Raw genomic sequence first — 19,067 nt, 5'->3', positions numbered from 1 at the left:
GACAGAGATCTCCGATGTTGTTCCCGGGATCTGCTGGAGCCACTCGCCTAGCTTGGGAGTCACCACACCTAGTGCTCCGATTACCACGGGGACCACCGTTACCTTCACCCTCCACATCCTCTCGAGCTCTTCTCTGAGCCCTTGGTATTTCTCCAGCTTCTCGTGTTCCTTCTTCCTGATATTGCTGTCATTGGGAACCGCTACATCGATCACTACGGCCGTCTTCTTCTGTTTGTCTACCACCACTATGTCCGGTTGGTTAGCCACCACCATTTTGTCCGTCTGTATCTGGAAGTCCCACAGGATCTTAGCTCGGTCATTCTCCACCACCCTTGGGGGCATCTCCCATTTTGACCTCGGGACTTCTAGGTTATACTCGGCACAGATGTTCCTGTACACTATGCCGGCCACTTGGTTATGGCGTTCCATGTATGCCTTGCCTGCTAGCATCTTGCACCCTGCTGTTATGTGCTGGATTGTCTCTGGGGCATCTTTACACAGCCTGCACCTGGGGTCTTGCCTGGTGTGATAGACCCCAGCCTCTATGGATCTTGTGCTCAGAGCTTGTTCTTGTGCTGCCATGATTAGTGCCTCTGTGCTGTCTTTCAGTCCAGCTTTGTCCAGCCACTGGTAGGATTTCTGGATATCAGCCACCTCCTCTATCTGCCGGTGGTACATACCGTGCAGGGGCCTGTCCTTCCATGATGGTTCCTCGTCTCCCTCCTCTTTCTTGGGTTTCTGCTGCCTGAGGTATTCACTGAGCACTCGGTCAGTTGGGGCCATCTTCCCAATGTATTCTTGGATGTTCCTTGTCTCATCCTGGACTGTGGTGCTGACACTCACCAGTCCCCGGCCCCCTTCCTTCCGCTTAGCGTACAGCCTCAGGGTGCTGGACTTGGGGTGAAACCCTCCATGCATGGTCAGGAGCTTTCTTGTCTTTATGTCAGTGGCTTCTATCTCCTCCTTTGGCCAGCTTATTACCCCAGCACGGTACCTGATCACGGGCAGGGCGTATGTGTTGATGGCCCGGATCTTGTTCTTACCATTCAGCTGACTCCTCAGGACTTGCCTGACCCTCTGCAGGTACTTGGTGGTTGCAGCCTTTCTAGCGGCCTCTTCATGGTTCCCATTTGCCTGCGGGATCCCCAGGTACTTGTAACTGTCCTCTATGTCTGCAATGTTGCCTTCTGGTAGTTCAATCCCCTCAGTTCTGACTACCTTCCCTCTCTTTGTTACCATCCGACTACACTTCTCCAGTCCGAACGACATTCCAATGTCATTGCTGTATAGCCTGGTAGTGTGGATCAGTGAATCGATGTCTCGTTCACTCTTGGCATACAGCTTGATGTCATCCATGTACAGGAGGTGGCTGACAACTGCTCCGTTCCGTAGTCGGTATCCGTAGCCAGTCTTGTTAATGATCTCACTGAGGGGGTTCAGGCCTATGCAGAACAGCAGTGGGGACAGAGCATCTCCTTGGTAGATCCCGCACTTGATGGTAACTTGTGCTATGGGCTATATATATATATATATATATATATATATATATATATATATATATATATACACCATATATACATATACACAATTAACAGAAAAGAAATAAAATCCGCCATTCACTGAGAACACGGTGATCCAGGCAGTTGACATAATATAAGTAGAAGCTGAGATGGAGACCTTTACTACGCTTCTTAGATCCAATGAAACAAATACAGACAAATTTTAGAAAGCAGAGTTCTCAGAAATATAAAACTTTCTAAAAAAACCCTCTAAAAATAATCATTAAAACAATCTTGTACTGTTTAGTAGACTTGCAGGTTAGTTATACTTCATTCCTTATTGACTTACAGTGGTCATCTAACATACAACACTAAGTGCAATAATCCTTTCTGGCATCGTTGTATTTTTACTCAGTTGTATATAGCATTCGTATTCTATTTTTATCTTATTGTATATTTTTATTCTATTTTATTCTACTGTATATAGTATATTATTTTATTCTATTCTGTACAGCTGTGTACTGTATTTATTCTTATTGTATTCTAATTTTTGCGTCATAACTTTTGCACTGTCCACTTCCTGCTGTGACAAAACAAATTTCCCACGTGTGGGACTAATAAAGGTTATCTTATCTTATCTTATCTTATACATTACTTCAGCAAACTGTAACCACATATCCTTACATTCAAATGCTCCGACTATAATGTGAAATCTGTATATTGTTTCTTGTGTGTGCCCCTGCAATTTAAACTTGTTTTATTACAAGATGCAATAAAACAAGATTAAATCTACAAATCTTCATGTCTTAATAACATAACAGTGTCATCTGTAGCTTGCACCTGTAAGTGACAGAGATGACAGATATGAGCTTAACTGTGTTACACGCTAGTTTAAAATACATTACTGCTCTACAATGTCATATACCGGCTCCCGTCATTAGTGTCTGTGTGTTTTATCTGCCATTTCCATGATAAACACCACAGCTGAGAGTAAACTGGAAAGCAGGCAGCTTTTTTCCCAACATAATTGCTTTATGATGAATTGTGGCTGGTGATGACAAATAATGAGCTCTGTTTCTATTTATTTCACCTCTAAAGCAAACACAAATCACAACTTATCCCATTAATATTGAATAACTTATAGCATCTTAATTCACCCAACCAACATATGTTTAAATCCTGCTGAGATACAGTGGGGCAAAAAAGTATTTAGTCAGCCACCGATTGTGCAAGTTCCCCCACTTAAAATGATGACAGAGGTCAGTAATTTGCACCAGAGGTACACTTCAACTGTGAGAGACAGAATGTGAAAAAAAAATCCATGAATTCACATGGTAGGATTTGTAAAGAATTTATTCGTAAATTAGGGTGGAAAATAAGTATTTGGTCACCTCAAACATGGAAAATCTCTGGCTCTCACAGACCTGTAACGTCTTCTGTAAGAAGCTTTTCTGTCCCCCACTCGTTACCTGTATGAATGGCACCTGTTTGAACTCATCATCTGTATAAAAGACACCTGTCCACAGCCTCAAACAGTCAGACTCCAAACTCCGCCATGGCCAAGACCAAAGAGCTTTCGAAGGACACCAGGAAAAGTATTGTAGACCTGCACCAGACTGGGAAGAGTGAATCTACAATAGGCAAGCAGCTTGGTGTGAAAAAATCAACTGTGGGAGCAATCATCAGAAAATGGAAGACATACAAGACCACTGATAATCTCCCTCGATCTGGGGCTCCACGCAAGATCTCATCCCGTGGGGTCAAAATGATCATGAGAACGGTGAGCAAAGATCCCAGAACCACACGGGGGGACCTGGTGAATGACCTACAGAGAGCTGGGACCAAAGTAACAAAGGTCACCATCAGTAACACACTACAACGGCAGGGAATCAAATCCCGCAGTGCCAGACGTGTTCCGCTGCTGAAGCCAGTGCATGTCCAGGCCCGTCTGAAGTTTGCCAGAGAGCACATGGATGATACAGCAGAGGATTGGGAGAATGTCATGTGGTCAGATGAAACCAAAGTAGAACTTTTTGGTATAAACTCAACTCGTCGTGTTTGGAGGAAGAAGAATACTGAGTTGCATCCCAAGAACACCATACCTACTGTGAAGCATGGGGGTGGAAACATCATGCTATGGGGCTGTTTTTCTGCCAAGGGGACAGGACGACTGATCCGTGTTAAGGACAGAATGAATGGGGCCATGTATCGTGAGATTTTGAGCCAAAACCTCCTTCCATCAGTGAGAACTTTGAAGATGAAACGAGGCTGGGTCTTCCAACATGACAATGATCCAAAACACACCGCCCGGGCAACAAAGGAGTGGCTCCGTAAGAAGCATTTGAAAGTCCTGGAGTGGCCTAGCCAGTCTCCAGACCTCAACCCCATAGAAAATCTGTGGCGGGAGTTGAAAGTCCGTGTTGCTCGGCGACAGCCCCAAAACATCACTGCTCTCGAGAAGATCTGCATGGAGGAATGGGCCAAAATACCAGCTACTGTGTGTGCAAACCTGGTAAAGACCTATAGTAAACGTTTGATCTCTGTTATTGCCAACAAAGGTTATGTTACAAAGTATTGAGTTGTATTATTGACCAAATACTTATTTTCCACCCTGATTTACGAATAAATTCTTTACAAATCCTACCATGTGGACCCATTGGCACATAAAATGCCACCCTTGCAACAAGTCAGTTTCCTTCCTCCTACATACTCTGAAATCACCTATTAGTGGTATTATTGCAAAGTGGAAGTCTGTTGGACCATCTCAGCCATGAAGTGACAGACCATTAAAATTTACAAAATAGGATCAAAGAGTGCTGAGACCCAAAGTGCATAAAAGTCACCCACATTCTGTTGACTCAATAGTTGCAGAGTTCAAAACCTTATCTGGCATTAACTATAGATGGACCGATCCGATATTACATATCGGTATTAGTCCGATACTGACCTAAATTACTGGATCGGATATCAGAGAGAAATAAAAAATGTAATCCGATCCATTAAATATCAGGAAAGCACCTCACAAAACTTGCAACACGCTGTAGCTCGCCTCATAACCTTAGCACTTCGGAGCAGTATGCATCACGTGATAGAGCGGCTGTGGCCTGCCAGACCTGTCAGTGGTCTGGTTGAGCATTTGGAGCTTCGCTAGCAACCCGGCATTTCATCTCCGACAAAGTTATCCCCGAGAGAAGTAAAGCAAGTGTGTAAGTCCATCTCTGAATGTTTGTACAGCATTCCCACGTTAAGCTTAACAACCGATTTATGGAGCTACTGCCTCTTCTCTCTTTCTCCCTCTCCAATCATGAAACTGCTTAATGATCAGCTGATCGGCTTTTCTGTCGCGAGTCCATCTCTCTTGTTTGTTTTTGTCCCACTTTGCACCAGAAAGAGGAAACCAGCGGCTGAACAACAGCAGCACGTTTAAGCTTGATAAGCTGTTGTTAGAATATATTTAATATTACTTTCTACACCAGGATCCTTTTCTACTAGGGGTGCAACGATACTCGTATGGATATTGAACCGTTCGATACAGTGCTTTCGGTTCGGTACGCATATGTATCGAACAATACAAAATTTGTAATTTATTTTATCAACTTTCCTTCTGACGATGCTGTCTGTGTTGAGCGCTCAGTGAATCTGCGTTCGACTACTCTGCCTAGGCTGCACTGTCAAGCGCAGATCCACTGAGCGCTCAACACAGACAGCATCGTCAGAAGGAAGAGCGCAGGGCAAGCTAGCGAGACAGAAGTTAAGCTCTCCTTGCAACATGGAAAATTGAACCTCCCCGACCCTCATTCAGATCTGGCGTTTGGAATTATTTTGGTTTTCATGTGACGTATGACCCTGAAGGTAGGCGCGTCATTGACTAAAGTAAAACAGTATGTTGTCATGGTCGCTGTGTGGCAGGCAGGATGAGGACCCAAAATGCAAACTCACGGACTCAGGGGATAAACTCAAAATGCAGCTTTATTGCTGACAAAAGATAATAGGAAAAACTAATCTGGGAAAAACTAACATAAAGCTCACCAGGAAACACAGGGGGAATCACACACAGCATGAGGGAGAACGCGACACAGAACTGAGGAAGACGCAGACATAAATACACAGAGGGTTAACGATGGAAGTGGGAGCACACGGGGAACACAGGTGACACTGATAATCATAACAAGACACGGCAGGAGTGAACGCAACACTAACGGGAGACGGGCAAAGTAAAACAGGAAGTACAGAGAGAGCACGGGGAAAACACCGGGCTGGGGAAAACATAGAATAAAACACAAAGAGAGACGAGGGCTCATAAATACACAGAGGGGCACACAGGGGGTAAGAGTCACGAAGGGAAAACACTTAGGGAACAACACAACAGGGCAACTCAGGAAACATGGCCTAAATAAAGAACGAAATACAAAAATACATGAAAACTAAGAATACTGGGCCCACATGGCCCAGGACCATGGCATATGTTGGATGTGCCACGCACTAGTGTGTTAGCGCAGTTAGCTCGTTAATGTGTTGGCCGTTTAGCCCCACGCACTGAGATTTGCCGTGTTGTGGCGTTAACGTCATTTCAACGAGATTAACGCTGACAGCGCTAGTGGGAACACAACGAATATGACTGCACATTTACACCGACATCATCCTAGTGCAAAGACAAGTGGAAGAAGACAAAAACAACAAGCATGCATGCTACAAACTTTACCCGAGTCATTTAGACAGCCGTTAGCACATGATTCTCCTTATGGGGACCTGATATGTTTAATATTGTGGCGAGCTCAGACAAGGTGGAGACGGAGGTGTCGTTTAGTCTTGCTTCCCGTGAGCTAGCCAGGGAGCACAGCCCTTTATTGACATCTGCAGAAGAACACTGCCGCTAGCTAACTGCTCAGCACGGCAACCGCACAGCAACAACAATACACAGGGCGCCCTCTGACCCCGGAAGGACACACCGTCGCAGCGAGAGGGCATCACCCGTCACTATGGCAACATAAACAAAACATAACTGTGCAAACAGAACCCCGAACAGCCCTGACCCGCTACATAGCCCCCAACTAAGGGGTCAGTCGTCCCCGACGACCCCATTACCCCACACAAAGTCCTGCAAATGTCCAGGTGCCTTCTTCTGGCGCACCGGCCGGTCACGACCGGCGGGGAAAAGTCACTAGGGTCAGAACATGGGGTGCCACCATCATCCCACTTCTGACACCAATGTGGCGAGCTCAGACAACGAGGAGACGGAGGTGTCGTTTGGTATTGCTTCCCGTGAGCTAGCCAGGGAGCACAGCCGTTTATTGACATCTGTAGAAGAACACTGCCGCTAGCTAACTACTCAGCGCAGCAACCGCACAGCAACAACAACAACACACAGGGCGCCCTCTGCCCCCGGAAGGACACACCGTCGCAGCGAGAGGGCGTCACCCGTCACTATGGCAACATAAACAAAACATAACTGTACAAACAGAACCCCGAACAGCCCTGACCCGCTACAATATGCTGCTGAGAATATAGCCCAGAAGAAGCGTATAGTATAGCTTTTATTTTGGAAAGAGCCATTTCTCTGTAATAAACTCTCTTTTCCAAAGATGAGTGATTCCTCAATCAGATACAGGGCTTGCAAAATCGCTAGCCCGACGTCTGTTTTACAAATTTGGAAGATCCCAAGAAGTTTCTCTAGGTATGTTTGTTTTTTGTAAGCATGTTTGAGATAAATTAGATAAAAAAAAGCTTTCCGTCTTTCTCCAAAAGTCCATGATAATATAATATAATATAATATAATATAATATAATATAATATAATATAATATAATATAATATAATATAATAAAGATATATTAGGTAGTTTTCCCCTCACTCACATTCCTCCAGTTCAAAAAGTCTACATCTGTTGGCTTAAAAAAAAAAAAACCTTGTTAGAAAGAAAACTTTTTCCTCTGTGATCTGAGGGTAAAATTATGGCTGTAAAGTAAAAGTTCCTCAATGGAAAAGGTTAGAAATGAGAATATTAGAGGGGCAGCTCAGGTTGAGCAGTTAGGACTCAAACTTAGAAAGGCAGGGTTGAGACGGTCTGGGCATGTGCAGAGGGCTGGATGTTGAATATGCAGCTGGTAAGGAGGAGGAAGGTTTATGGATGTGCAGGAGTGAAGGAGAACATGGAGAGGGTTGATGTGGGATGCTTGATGTAGAGATCCCATCCCATAGCAACAACTGTAATGCCAAAGAGGTCATTTCTTGAAGACGTTAAGCTGTTAATTTTCATATTTTTTCTATTCATAAGCAAGATTAGACAAAATAAGTATTAAAGATTAAGTTTCTGAAAATGTCGTAGGTTTCACGAATGGTTATTTCATTACACATCATAAAGGTAAATATGTATTGTATGTATGTAAAATTCACCAATAAGCAAATTTTACATCTAAATAATTGATATAGAAGAAGATAATTATGGAAAAAGTCAAAAGTGAATTTTGGATAACAGGTGGCATTAGTTACACTAAAAAAAAACAAAAAAAAACTACAACAATAAATGAAGAAAAACTCTCACTGCTAAATTTATTGAACAGGTCATTGTCTGCATTTTAAAACTGACCTCAAAATTAGGACACATTTTAATACATTATTTACTGTAAAAGTACAACAGTAAAAGTTTCTCACACCATCTACAACTGCCTGTGCTTCATTGGATATGCAGCCTTTCTCTTTCATTAAGCATCCACAGTGCTGCACCTCAGTCGGCAGCCTTTGAGCCTCTCAGCTTTTCTCCTGTTTGGGACTGAAACCTGTCCGACTTCTGCTCACTTCATCTATGGCTCCCCTGCTGCTCTGTGCAACCAGCAACCTAGGTGTGGCTAGGCAGTCTGGCTAGGCAAAATTACCTTTTTATACCAATTTCTATATGGTCAAAATGACATTGTCATCTTTCTATCCCTATTACCCCCAAATTCACTATATAATGAATAATTCAATTTTTGAAAAAGTAATGAAACGAGATCATGGAGTTTAATTGCAGAGAGTTACACTATTTTTAAAATGGCCTCAAAATGACCTCCGTCTTGGTTTTTGTGTTAAATATTTAAAACTGTGATGTTTCTCCTTTAAACTGGTTTAAAACATCTGGAGAGAAACAGAAATTGACATTTCTATTGTAAAAGGTTGAAAAGCAAATTTAATTTGAGGCTTATCTTAACATGGTCATGAACTCCAATAGCTAACTGGCAACATTTAACATTTTTAAAATCAGAGATATTCTGAGCATACTTTTATTTTTCTAAAATTAAGAAGGGGCTTTAATTTTTTAAAAGGTTCATAGCATTAACAGTTTCATATTCTTTAACTGTAAAACATGTTTATGCTCATCTAGATTTGCCACAAATTCTATTGAGGTGCTTTAAAGTGTGCAGATCTGAATAATTGTTTTGTTTGCTTAGCATTAAAAATGTGGTCAGGAGAGCGGAAATTAAAAAGGAGGTTGTTTCAACTTTTCTTTACTGTAGCCTTCTCATTTACTTGAATGGAGAAGGAATTTTAAGGATCTTTTATGTTTTTTCCAGGTTTTTTATTTTATTTTTAAAGGCATAAAAGGTTTACTGGAAAAAATGACAGCATTGGTGTAAATAGTGTATCTACAACAAAGGTGTGGAAAGCAATGGGACAAGAGTAAGAAGAGAGACAGATTAAAATCAGTGTTGAATGAATTTTCTGGCAAACATTACATGTGAGTACTGAAAGCTGAAATATTTTGCCTGCAATTGTCTGAAAAGGAAAAAAAGACTGAACAGCATTTGTTGAAATTACTGTTAAAAATGGAAATAATTACAAGAGCTATAATTAGGAGCTACGGGGCATCAAAAACTAGAAGGCTTTGGTCTTAAATTATTTTGTCTCCATGGTACTGAATGACATTACCTCAGGAAAAGTTGAATGAACCCAACAATCATACAACGAAAAACTATCATGGTGCTGAGTCTTTGACCCATTGATTTGAAATTTATTGTGGACGCATCATTCTTCTTTTATTTTATTTATTTATTTTTTTACAGTAAGAGATGATTTATGTTCAAGCTCTTTGAACTTTTTTGAGGTTTGTTCCTCCTTGTGCCTCTGAGATTGTTATCTATATTTCTGGTTCATGGATTATGTTTGTCTCCCTTTGGTTCCAGTCTGTATTTTTATAAGGTTATGTAGCCTTTTGTTATCATCATCTTTCCCTTTCTGTCTCGTCAGTCAATCATGTCTTCATGTTTATTTATTGCCTGTCACTGTATCACGTTCATATGTTTTATTACTGGTCTCAGTCTTTGTTACTTCCTGTTTTATTTTGATAGCCCCTCATCTCGAGTGGATTGCGTTTAGTTTTGGGTCCCCTTGTCTCGTTAATCAGATTCCATTCAGCTATGTTCCCTGGTGTTTCCCTGATGTGTATATATTGTTTGTAATGTAGTGCCTTGTGGTTGTGTCTTCCCTTGCAGTTTGTGCTCTCTGCTGTGAAGTTTGGATTTTCCTTGTTTTGGACTTTTTAGTTTAATGAAACTACCTTTAATTTACCCTTTGTGTTTCTGAATCATGCATTTGAGTGCTGCTACTTAACCAGCCTTGTTAAAAACTCGATAAACAGAAACTTAATTTGTTGAACCAGGTTAATTTCATTCTGTTACAAAAACATGGGTAAAAGTAGCTGAAGATTGTAATGAATTAAACAAAAAAAACCTGAACAACACAAATTTAGATCTTCATTAGACCAATGAACATTCAGATGGGAAGAATGAAGTTATATTAATTCAAAAATGTTCCCTGTTTTAACTCATTATTGTTGGGTTGTTTTTTTTTTTTTTCCAGTTTCTGCTCAAGGATTGTTAATATAATTCTCAAAATTACTTTTGACAAGACTCACGGTGAACCTGACATTATATTTTTCATGGACAACAAAGCTGAACTGTGTATGAAATATGGGAATTTGTTTTTCATAAGGTATTTAAAAGAGAAAAAAATTATAAAATGATTACTCCAAATTACATCTGTTGGAAGGCTGTTGACAACTGGGGGGAAAAATAGCTCCTCCTTCACAGTAAACTTGCACCAATAAAGACTGCACACCTGAGGTAGGGTGTACAGCTTTCTTCATTCTTACAATTTAAGTTCCCATGTTTGGAGCTTACTTAAACTCTGTGATTCACAGTTTTGTAAAAATAGGATGACTCCTTGAACAATACAACAGGTTTTGCTTCTATACTTTCTGTTACTACATGCAGCTAAAGTGGTGAAATCAATTTCCAGTATGTTTTGCAAATATGTTCAAATCACCATTTTTTCAGTGGTAAGTGTGTTTGTATTTGTCAGCTAATCTTGTTTTCTCACCGTGGTGGTTTTCACTCTGCCTCCTGGTTGAGTGCAGGTCCAGCCTGACTGATTGACCAGGAGATTACAGCCTTCATCCTCTAAGCATGGAGTCATCTCACACCACTGTCGACTCGTGATGATACGAACTGAGGAGGACGACAAGAGGAAGAAGAGGTAAGTATGCTTGAGCTTCAATTTTAAGTTTTTACGTTATTTGTGTTTTTTCATCAGCATCTTATGGCTGAACAACCCCCCCATCTCCTTTATCATAAATGATGATTTTATTCTTGTTGATGTTTCTCCTTTTACTCCTACTGTTAATAATGAAGAAATAAGTGCAGATACACAACTGTATTTGAAAATTCTACATAATCTGTAATCTATATTCTGCAATGGCACTCTGAGTTTGCAGTGTTTGCATAGAGTGTAAATAATTGTTGAACATACCAAGCTACTCATGCACAGTCTTTACAGAACATTGACAATTTTATTAAGATACACATACAAAATATAACAAGAAATACCAAGGGCTTTATGGTAAACATTGGTGAAATAACCCTTTAAAACAATGTTGCAGCAGATGTAGAGTAACAAGGGTTCTGTGATAGTTAACCTCTGTCCAGCATTTTCAGTCAGATGTGTGTGACTCTGGATCATGTCGAAAGAAGACCATCAAACATCTGTTATTAACAGCTGTATGTGTTTTCAATTAAACACTATAAGTGGACAACACAAAATAATTTAATGTTTCTCATTATGCAAAGGAAATGTGAGGAAAAGGTGTCAAGGGTAAAAATAAATAAAGATGAACATTAGTCAGACATTTACATGCACTCATCATGTGCATAAATATCATGGTAATTTGGGCCTTACCAGATGATCAGAATGAAAGGCAAAAGCAGTCACTCTACACTCTACAGCTAATGACATGTGAAAAAGTTTTCAAAGAAACTGGAGTCCAGTTTAAAACTTTGCTCATAATTCAACAGCTCGTAAAACCATCTTTAGCAGCAATAACTCAAAGTAACCATTTTCTTTACAATGTCATCATTGAGTGATAGAGGGATTTTGGTCCACTCCTCTTTACAAAATTGTTTCAGTTCATTGAGGTTTGCGTCATCTGTTTAAATGCAACAATATTTCAGTTGGGTTGAGGTCTGCACATCGCCTGGGCCATTTGAACACTTTGGTTCTTTTTTTTTTGTAGACATTCTTTTCTAGATTTTATTGTGAGGGTTATTTTTTTTTCTCTCTTGGGCATACAACAACAACAACAACAACAACAACAACAACAACAACAACAACAACAACAATAAAAATCTCCTTCAAAAACATAACAAAGAACATAAGAGGTTTAACCTAAAAATCCCCCCAATCACAATCTTATTAAATATCCTAAAGGTCTTAAAGGATGTGCTGCTAATACTATTACAGTAGATCTTTAAGAGGTCTTGCAGAGTGCATATCTGGACAAGTGAAAGCAGCTGTGGGAGCATGAGGGTTACTTACCAGGCAAGTGGGTTTAATGTTGTGGCCAATAAATGCAACATAAAGGTAATCTAATGCAGTGTGCATAAAGGTAATCTAATGCAGTGTGCATAATTAATGTAGCATGACATAGCATGAACAAAGCTTATGACATGCCATATAATATATTCTAATATATTATGTAAAATAGAATGACCTGAGTTATCAGCACTATGTGGAAAACACACACACACACACACACACACACACACACACACACACACACACACACACACACACACACACACACACCACTTCACTTGCAGGGATATTCCTGCTGTTTGAAGTGATTCTTTACTGACCCAGTCTTTCAGTTCTTGCTCTCATTCCTGGCACTAAATTACACACACTCTGAGCCATGTCTGGGGAAACACAAAGAAAATGAAAGACTGTAGAGGCCTGTAATACATAACCTGGTAATCAGTTCGCCCATTGGAGCAGTGGTGTGATTGTGATAGCCTGTGAGTCCCCAATTATCAAACCAATTTCCTACTGAACAACAGTAGCATTGCTCAGCCATTCTTACATCCCCTCACACCTCTATCCAGATGGAGAGATCCTTCAGGAGGAGGAAACAGTTCAGCTTCAGCAGCTCATTTTTATTGAAAATCTTATTATTAGAATTTAGGTTTAGGAAAAATTACAAAGATTAGTATGGTTGTAATTTAAAATATAAATCTCTATAAAGATTTCTGGCCTTTGTTGGAAATGGAGTATATTTTCTTGTTCCTGGTATCATTAATAGGAATAAATGAAAAATCATTTGTTGTCATATTGAATGTATACTAGCAATATCATCTGTAGTGTGTAGGATGACTTCGCCTTCTTCTTGATTTCTAAAGTTAAGGATAAATTGGTGGAAGCGGAAGGAAAAATATTGCACAGAGTTCATTGAGGAGTTGAGATGGGCTCTGAGTGGTTACCACGATCGTGGCTCAAGAGTTGGGAGTTCGCCTTGTAATTGGAAGGTTGCTGGTTCAAGCCTCGGCTTGGACAGTCTCGGTCGTTGTGTCCTTGGGCAAGACACTTCACCCGTTGCCTACTGGTGGTGGTTAGAGGGCCCGGTGGCGCCAGTGTCCGGCAGCCTCGCCTCTGTCAGTGCGCCCCAGGGTGGCTGTGGCTACAATGTAGCTTGCCATCACCAGTGTGTGAATGTGTGGATGACTGGATATGTAAAGCGCTTTGGGGTCCTTTGGGACTAGTAAAGCGCTATACAAATACAGGCCATTTACCAGATGACTGGGAAAGTACCCCTGAAGTGCTGAGGGAAACACGGTATTTGATGTATCCTCTGGAAAAAGGAACAAAGACAAGCAGACTTGGTATGGTATGACCAAACAAAGGAAAGGATCTGAAGGAAGAGGAAAAAGCAAAGAAAAAGTCGATTAGCCAAAGAGATGAAAAAAGTAGACAAGAGTACTGGGAGTTTAGGCGTATGGGAAACAGAGAGGTAGCAAAGACAAAGGAAAAGGCTTATATTGAGTTGTATGTGATGTTGAGGAGTAAAGGACTTGTATCAAGCTGGAAAAGATGTGCAGAAGATTAGGGTGATTAACGATGTGGCTATTGAGATGAGCAGTGAGAAGACTGTGTTAAAAAGATGGAAGGAGTACCTTGAGGAGCTGATGAATGAAGAAAATCAGAAGAGGATGGATGGAGGACAGTTTCATGGTCCATAGCTCCATGAATTTGGAAAAACTAAGTGTGAGCTCAGTCGTGCTCCTGACTTAATGCAGCATCTTTGGATTTTGACTCTTACTCTTGAAAAAACCTTTTTTGGTCTCAGGATCATGGGCAGAGACCAAGCTGTCAGCACTAGCATCTGTCTTCGACATGAAATTTGGGTCAGTTCAACATCAAAGTTGACCTCCTCACAAGTTTAACGTCCAAGATGAAATTGTACGTGAAGATTTCCACAACTAGACTTACAGAAAGTGATCAACACAAAATTTGAACATAATAGGAATGCTTCACTTAGAGGTTTGCTTTTTGTAAGTTCAGTAATTTGATAATAATCAGACACTGTATTAGAGCCTAGTTATTTAAATCTAAAACATGAATTGCTTTCTAAATATCTGCTTACTATTATTATGTCTGCATTGTTTTAAAAAAAGGGGGTTTCAAAACTTTAGATTTTTAGATCAAAAAAATGATTGAATTTCTTACTAAATTTTTGTTTAAATTAGTAGTTTTTATTTCCTCATGTATACCACATTCCCCTGAAAGTCTCTTAATGTCTAACCAATAACAACACAGGATGGATGAATGCATTTCAAGGTGAATTACGTTGCAGAGTGTAGAAAACAGGAAAGAGACTTTGAATCAATAGTGTGAAATGGAGAATCAGTGGATTAATAGCATGTATCGGTAAGTACCCGAACACCTGTGAGCGCTGCATCACTACTCTGACAAATTAATGACTGCAATGCAGATCCATCCACCACCGCCAAGCACAGTTCATTTATCCAGAAAGCGAGGAGGCCATTTTGTAATGACTTCATTCATCAAAGAGGGTGACCTGAAGGAGGGTTGCTCCTTTGTCTCTAGAGAATGAGACAATCCTACAGGAAAGAACACGTTAGGACTGAAGTGCAAATGAGGCAAACAAAAAATCCGTGCTAAACTTTAAAGTGGACACATCGACAGTACACTGAGAAAGGGTTTTTTTGTTTTGTTTTGTTTTTTAATTTGCTAGAAATTAAAAAATCTGTGCTAAACTTTTACGTGGACACAGACACCAGTTTTAATAGGATACTGTGGTGGTGAAAGGTATGTCATCACCTGAGTCTCTGCTCTGGAGCAGGTTTTCTTGAAGTATTCCACTATTCACTACAGGGATGCTATTAGCAGGTGATGGGCAGTGTCTGGTGTTAAAAAATATAGTGCTCAGAGGTTGTTTTGTGTGAACACTGTAAAGAATCTTTGTTTGTGGTCTCAAAGATGTCATGCTTTTTCATTTTTAACTTGTAGTTCTATTCCTGTTAACCAGTAAATAATGAGATAAATATCTAAATTTTAAATAAAGTTGATTTTTAAATAAAGTTTTTTTCCCTCAAGAACTGCAGATATTTTTTTTTAACCTAAGATTACAAGAGAAAATACAAACTTGCGCTTTCGCCTGCAGTGTGAACGTAGCCAGAGAGACATGACTGACTGGGGAGACAGAGGGAACATGGAGGCAAGAAATGAAATGTGGAGCAAAGGGAGGACACAGAGACCGTAACTAGAAGCTAAAAAACACAATAAATTTAATATGAACAGAAAACCATCTACCAAACTCAAAACCATGAATAACAATAATCAAGGAATACAAATTAAAACGGATACAAAACGCCGTGACAAAAGAGGAGACAGCTACTGATGAAATGCAAAGAAACTTTGGGCTTTATCCATCTAGGCAGTGACTTTCTGAACTCCACATTCAAGAAGACAATTGGAAGAGTGAAAGCTTCACTTATGTTTTCTCATAAAATAGAAGTACTGGACTGATCTGTTGTCTTAGAACAGGGGTGTCGAACTAAAGGCCTCGAGGGCCGGTGTCCTGCAGGTTTTAGATTTCACCCTTGGTCAACACACCTGAATCAAATGATTAGTTCATTAGCAGGCCTCTGGAGAACTTCAAGACATGCTGAGGAGGTAAATTAGCCATTTGAATCAGCTGTGTTGGATCAAAGACACAAAACCTGCAGGACATCGGCCCTCGAGGCCTGGAGTTCGATACCTGTGTCTTTTTTTTTGTATATTCCTAGAAAAACAATTATTCACAGTATGTTATATTATTTTAGTAAATATCTATTGGAGACCTATTCCAACAAATTTGAAATTAAATGATACCCTGTATCTGAAGTTCTTAAGCTAGTAAATACTGTCAAACAAGTCCTTTTTATGTTGACAAACTACCAGTTGTAGTCAATCGCGATGACTAAAGAGAATTTAATAGGCATCGTCAAATTAAAAATCATTGTGGAATCTTCAACACCACTTATTAAAAGACTTAACTGAATGCATATATACAGATTTTAAACGTGTATGTATACTTTTGACCCTGTATAGATTAGAGAAAATCCAAAATAAACCCAAACATGAGCAATACAAATTTAAAGTAAATAAAGATGCGTGCTGTAAGATCATTCCATCCTGGAAAAAAAACAGTTCAAAGAAATAAAAGTCTCAAATAACTATAATGAGTTTACATAAACTTCTGACCACAACTGCACTTTTATTATCTAGTATTCTATTAGACAGATGCAGCCAGCCATAGCAAACATATTTACCATAGCATGCTCTAAAAATAAATTATACAAATACAATAAAAAACAAAACAAACAAAAAACAGGAAATGACAAAAGCAAATGCTCAAACAAACATAAACAAATGTAAACATAATAAAAAATATAGAAAAGTCAAATCAAAGATTATAGATAAGCAAATAAAAGTAAGATCACCAATACTGTCAGAGCTTTGCTATAAAAGCACGCTCATCTTGTCATCCAGCTAACCCTTCATATGTTATAGCTGTAAAGTACAGAAATTTGTATCCAAACACAGAAACATGTTATTCCCATGAGTTAAGTTATATCCTAGAAAGCGGATTCTGTTCATCTGGATGTGGCGTGCTCAGTGGGAGACATATTTCATCACTCATCCAAGTGCCTTCAGCAAGCAGTACTTTTGTATAGCGCACTGTTATGTAATGTTACTTCTACACAAGAAACCAGTTTTTTTTAAGTTCATTTGTAACAGCTAAAAAGTTGTCAAATTAAACCAGGCCAACGTTTCTGTTTGTTTTACTGTTTGCTATTCAGCCTCAAAGCTTTTTTTTTTTGGATTCATTTGTATTATGACCAAAACAAATGCCACTGCTAATATGAGGTCGGTTTCACGATCATTGACATATGTGTAACCATTGATCAATAGCAATGAGTCTCTGTGGCTTTCAAACTCCAAAGCTTGATTGAGCAAAGAGTTATGGAAGCCATTTATGTGAAAAGGTAACATCCATCTTGGACCAGAGGCCGAGGCCTTATGGTTCAGCAAGGAGAGCATGTTCAGAGTCTGCTGGCAGACGAAGAAAAGGCTGTCTTCCTGCCGGAGCTCTGTTCCCACAATCTGAAAAATGCATATGTTACCCAGTTCCAGTGACACGGAGTTAGTCGATTGGAGTAGGTAAAAACCTCTCTCCCCTGTCTGAACAAAAATGTCTACACAGATGGACACATTTGTGTACACAAATTACACTTAATGGTACATCTTTTACTTACTTACAATGCTATGATTGGACCCATTCCTCAACTCTCTGTGAATGGTTCTCATTGCCATTGATCACTGGGCATATAAATTTGCATATTCATACTCACAAAACTGACCTCACAGCGCATTGTTAGTCATGGAGCAAGTTTTGGTCATCATGTAACTGTGCTGATTATAGGGTTGGGGAAACCTGCAGTCAGCTGAGACTGAAGAAGACACTAAAAACGCTGAGTCCAGATGAACATAACCAACTTTTTGGGATTTCCTTAGTTCATTTGTGGTAGCCAAAAAGGTGTTAAATGAAACCTGGTATTTTCTACCTCTTTTTACGGTTTGATATTCAAAATGTAAACTTTTTTTCCTGATTCACTGATTGTCTTATTTAACATAATATATTTTTATATATTATTCATCGTATTCACCAGTCAGCAGCAGTCGTCTGAGGACAGTGAGGATCTTACCATCCACACAGGCTGGTCTGGCTCTCGTCGTACCAGCAATCTGTTCCTTCTTGCAGGCGCAGCGAGCTGTCTGCCGTGCGATGGTCCTCCTGGGCTGGCTGCTGTCACGGTCCAGAGTCACAATCTCACAGGTCCCTGCTACCAGCTGGCCTGAGGGAAGCGAGCAGGAAAATCCCATAAACTTCATCGGTCAATTTAACTTTGATGACAATGTTTTACATTCTGTTTATTTTAACGATAATTGTACATCTTTAACACTTTATTTTCACTGAATACACTCAGCTTCCAGCTTAAAGTTTCAAAGCTAAGAACATCTCTAAACTTGTTTCCTGAACATGACAGTGACTTCAGGGTACTTAAATGATCTGCACAGTCACAAGCTCAGTCACAAGCTCTAAGTCCAAGAAAGCATCTTTGGGATATGATGGAATAGAAGATTTGGCTGTACAGTTGATGAATGTGAACCTTGCTGCATCTATGCCGCAAAGAATTAAGGTAGTTCTGAAGGTAAAAGGAGTCCCATCTGGTACGAGCAAGTGTACCTAAAGAAAGTTACCGGTGGCTGTATAATAATCAGGCCCCATCTTATCTTAATGACCTTGTAGTACCATATCACCCTATTAGAGCACTTCGCTCTCGCTCTGCAGGCCTACTTGTTGTTCCTAGAGTATTTAAAAGTAGAATGGGAGGCAGAGCCTTCAGTTTTCAGGCCCCTCTTCTGTGGAACCAGCTTCCAGTTTGGATTCGGGAGACAGACACAATCTCTACTTTTAAGATTAGGCTTAAAACTTTCCTTTTTGCTAAAGCATATAGTTAGGGCTGGATCAGGTGACCCTGAATCCTCCCTTAGTTATGCTGCAATAGACGTAGGCTGCCGGGGGATTCCCATGATGCACTGAGTTTTTCCTTTCCAGTCACCTTTCTCACTCACTATGTATTAACAGACCTCTCTGCATTGAATCATATCTGTTATTAACCTCTGTCTCTCTTCCACAACA

General features: G+C 40.1%; 1 protein-coding gene and 1 long non-coding RNA gene across 3 annotated transcripts in view; one reads left to right on the top strand and one right to left on the bottom strand.

Annotated features, from left to right (window-relative positions):
* The window catches only part of LOC146705116 (chemokine-like protein TAFA-5), a 53,171-nt gene that overhangs the window by 9,363 nt on the left and 24,741 nt on the right, over nucleotides 1-19,067 (bottom strand). For both annotated transcript variants that reach the window (XM_085462703.1, XM_085462702.1), the window contains exons 2-3: nucleotides 18,070-18,219; nucleotides 10,850-10,977 (exon numbers count right to left, since the gene is read on the bottom strand). In XM_085462703.1, the coding sequence (XP_085318829.1) occupies nucleotides 10,850-10,977; nucleotides 18,070-18,219 (278 nt within the window). The remainder of the gene's footprint in view (nucleotides 1-10,849; nucleotides 10,978-18,069; nucleotides 18,220-19,067) is intronic.
* LOC146705117 (uncharacterized) lies at nucleotides 5,629-18,187 on the top strand. Its single transcript, XR_014921286.1, has 3 exons — nucleotides 5,629-5,648; nucleotides 10,887-11,005; nucleotides 18,126-18,187. It is a non-coding gene; the product is annotated as an uncharacterized LOC146705117 (long non-coding RNA).

Source organism: Copadichromis virginalis, linkage group LG7, assembly GCF_057382275.1.
Source record: "Copadichromis virginalis isolate Kocher_CV1m ecotype Utaka linkage group LG7, C_Virginalis_male_GT1.1, whole genome shotgun sequence".
NCBI lineage: Eukaryota > Metazoa > Chordata > Actinopteri > Cichliformes > Cichlidae > Copadichromis > Copadichromis virginalis.
The sequence above is the reverse complement of the archived record's forward strand: the minus strand, read 5'-3'. Positions and strand labels throughout refer to the sequence as shown.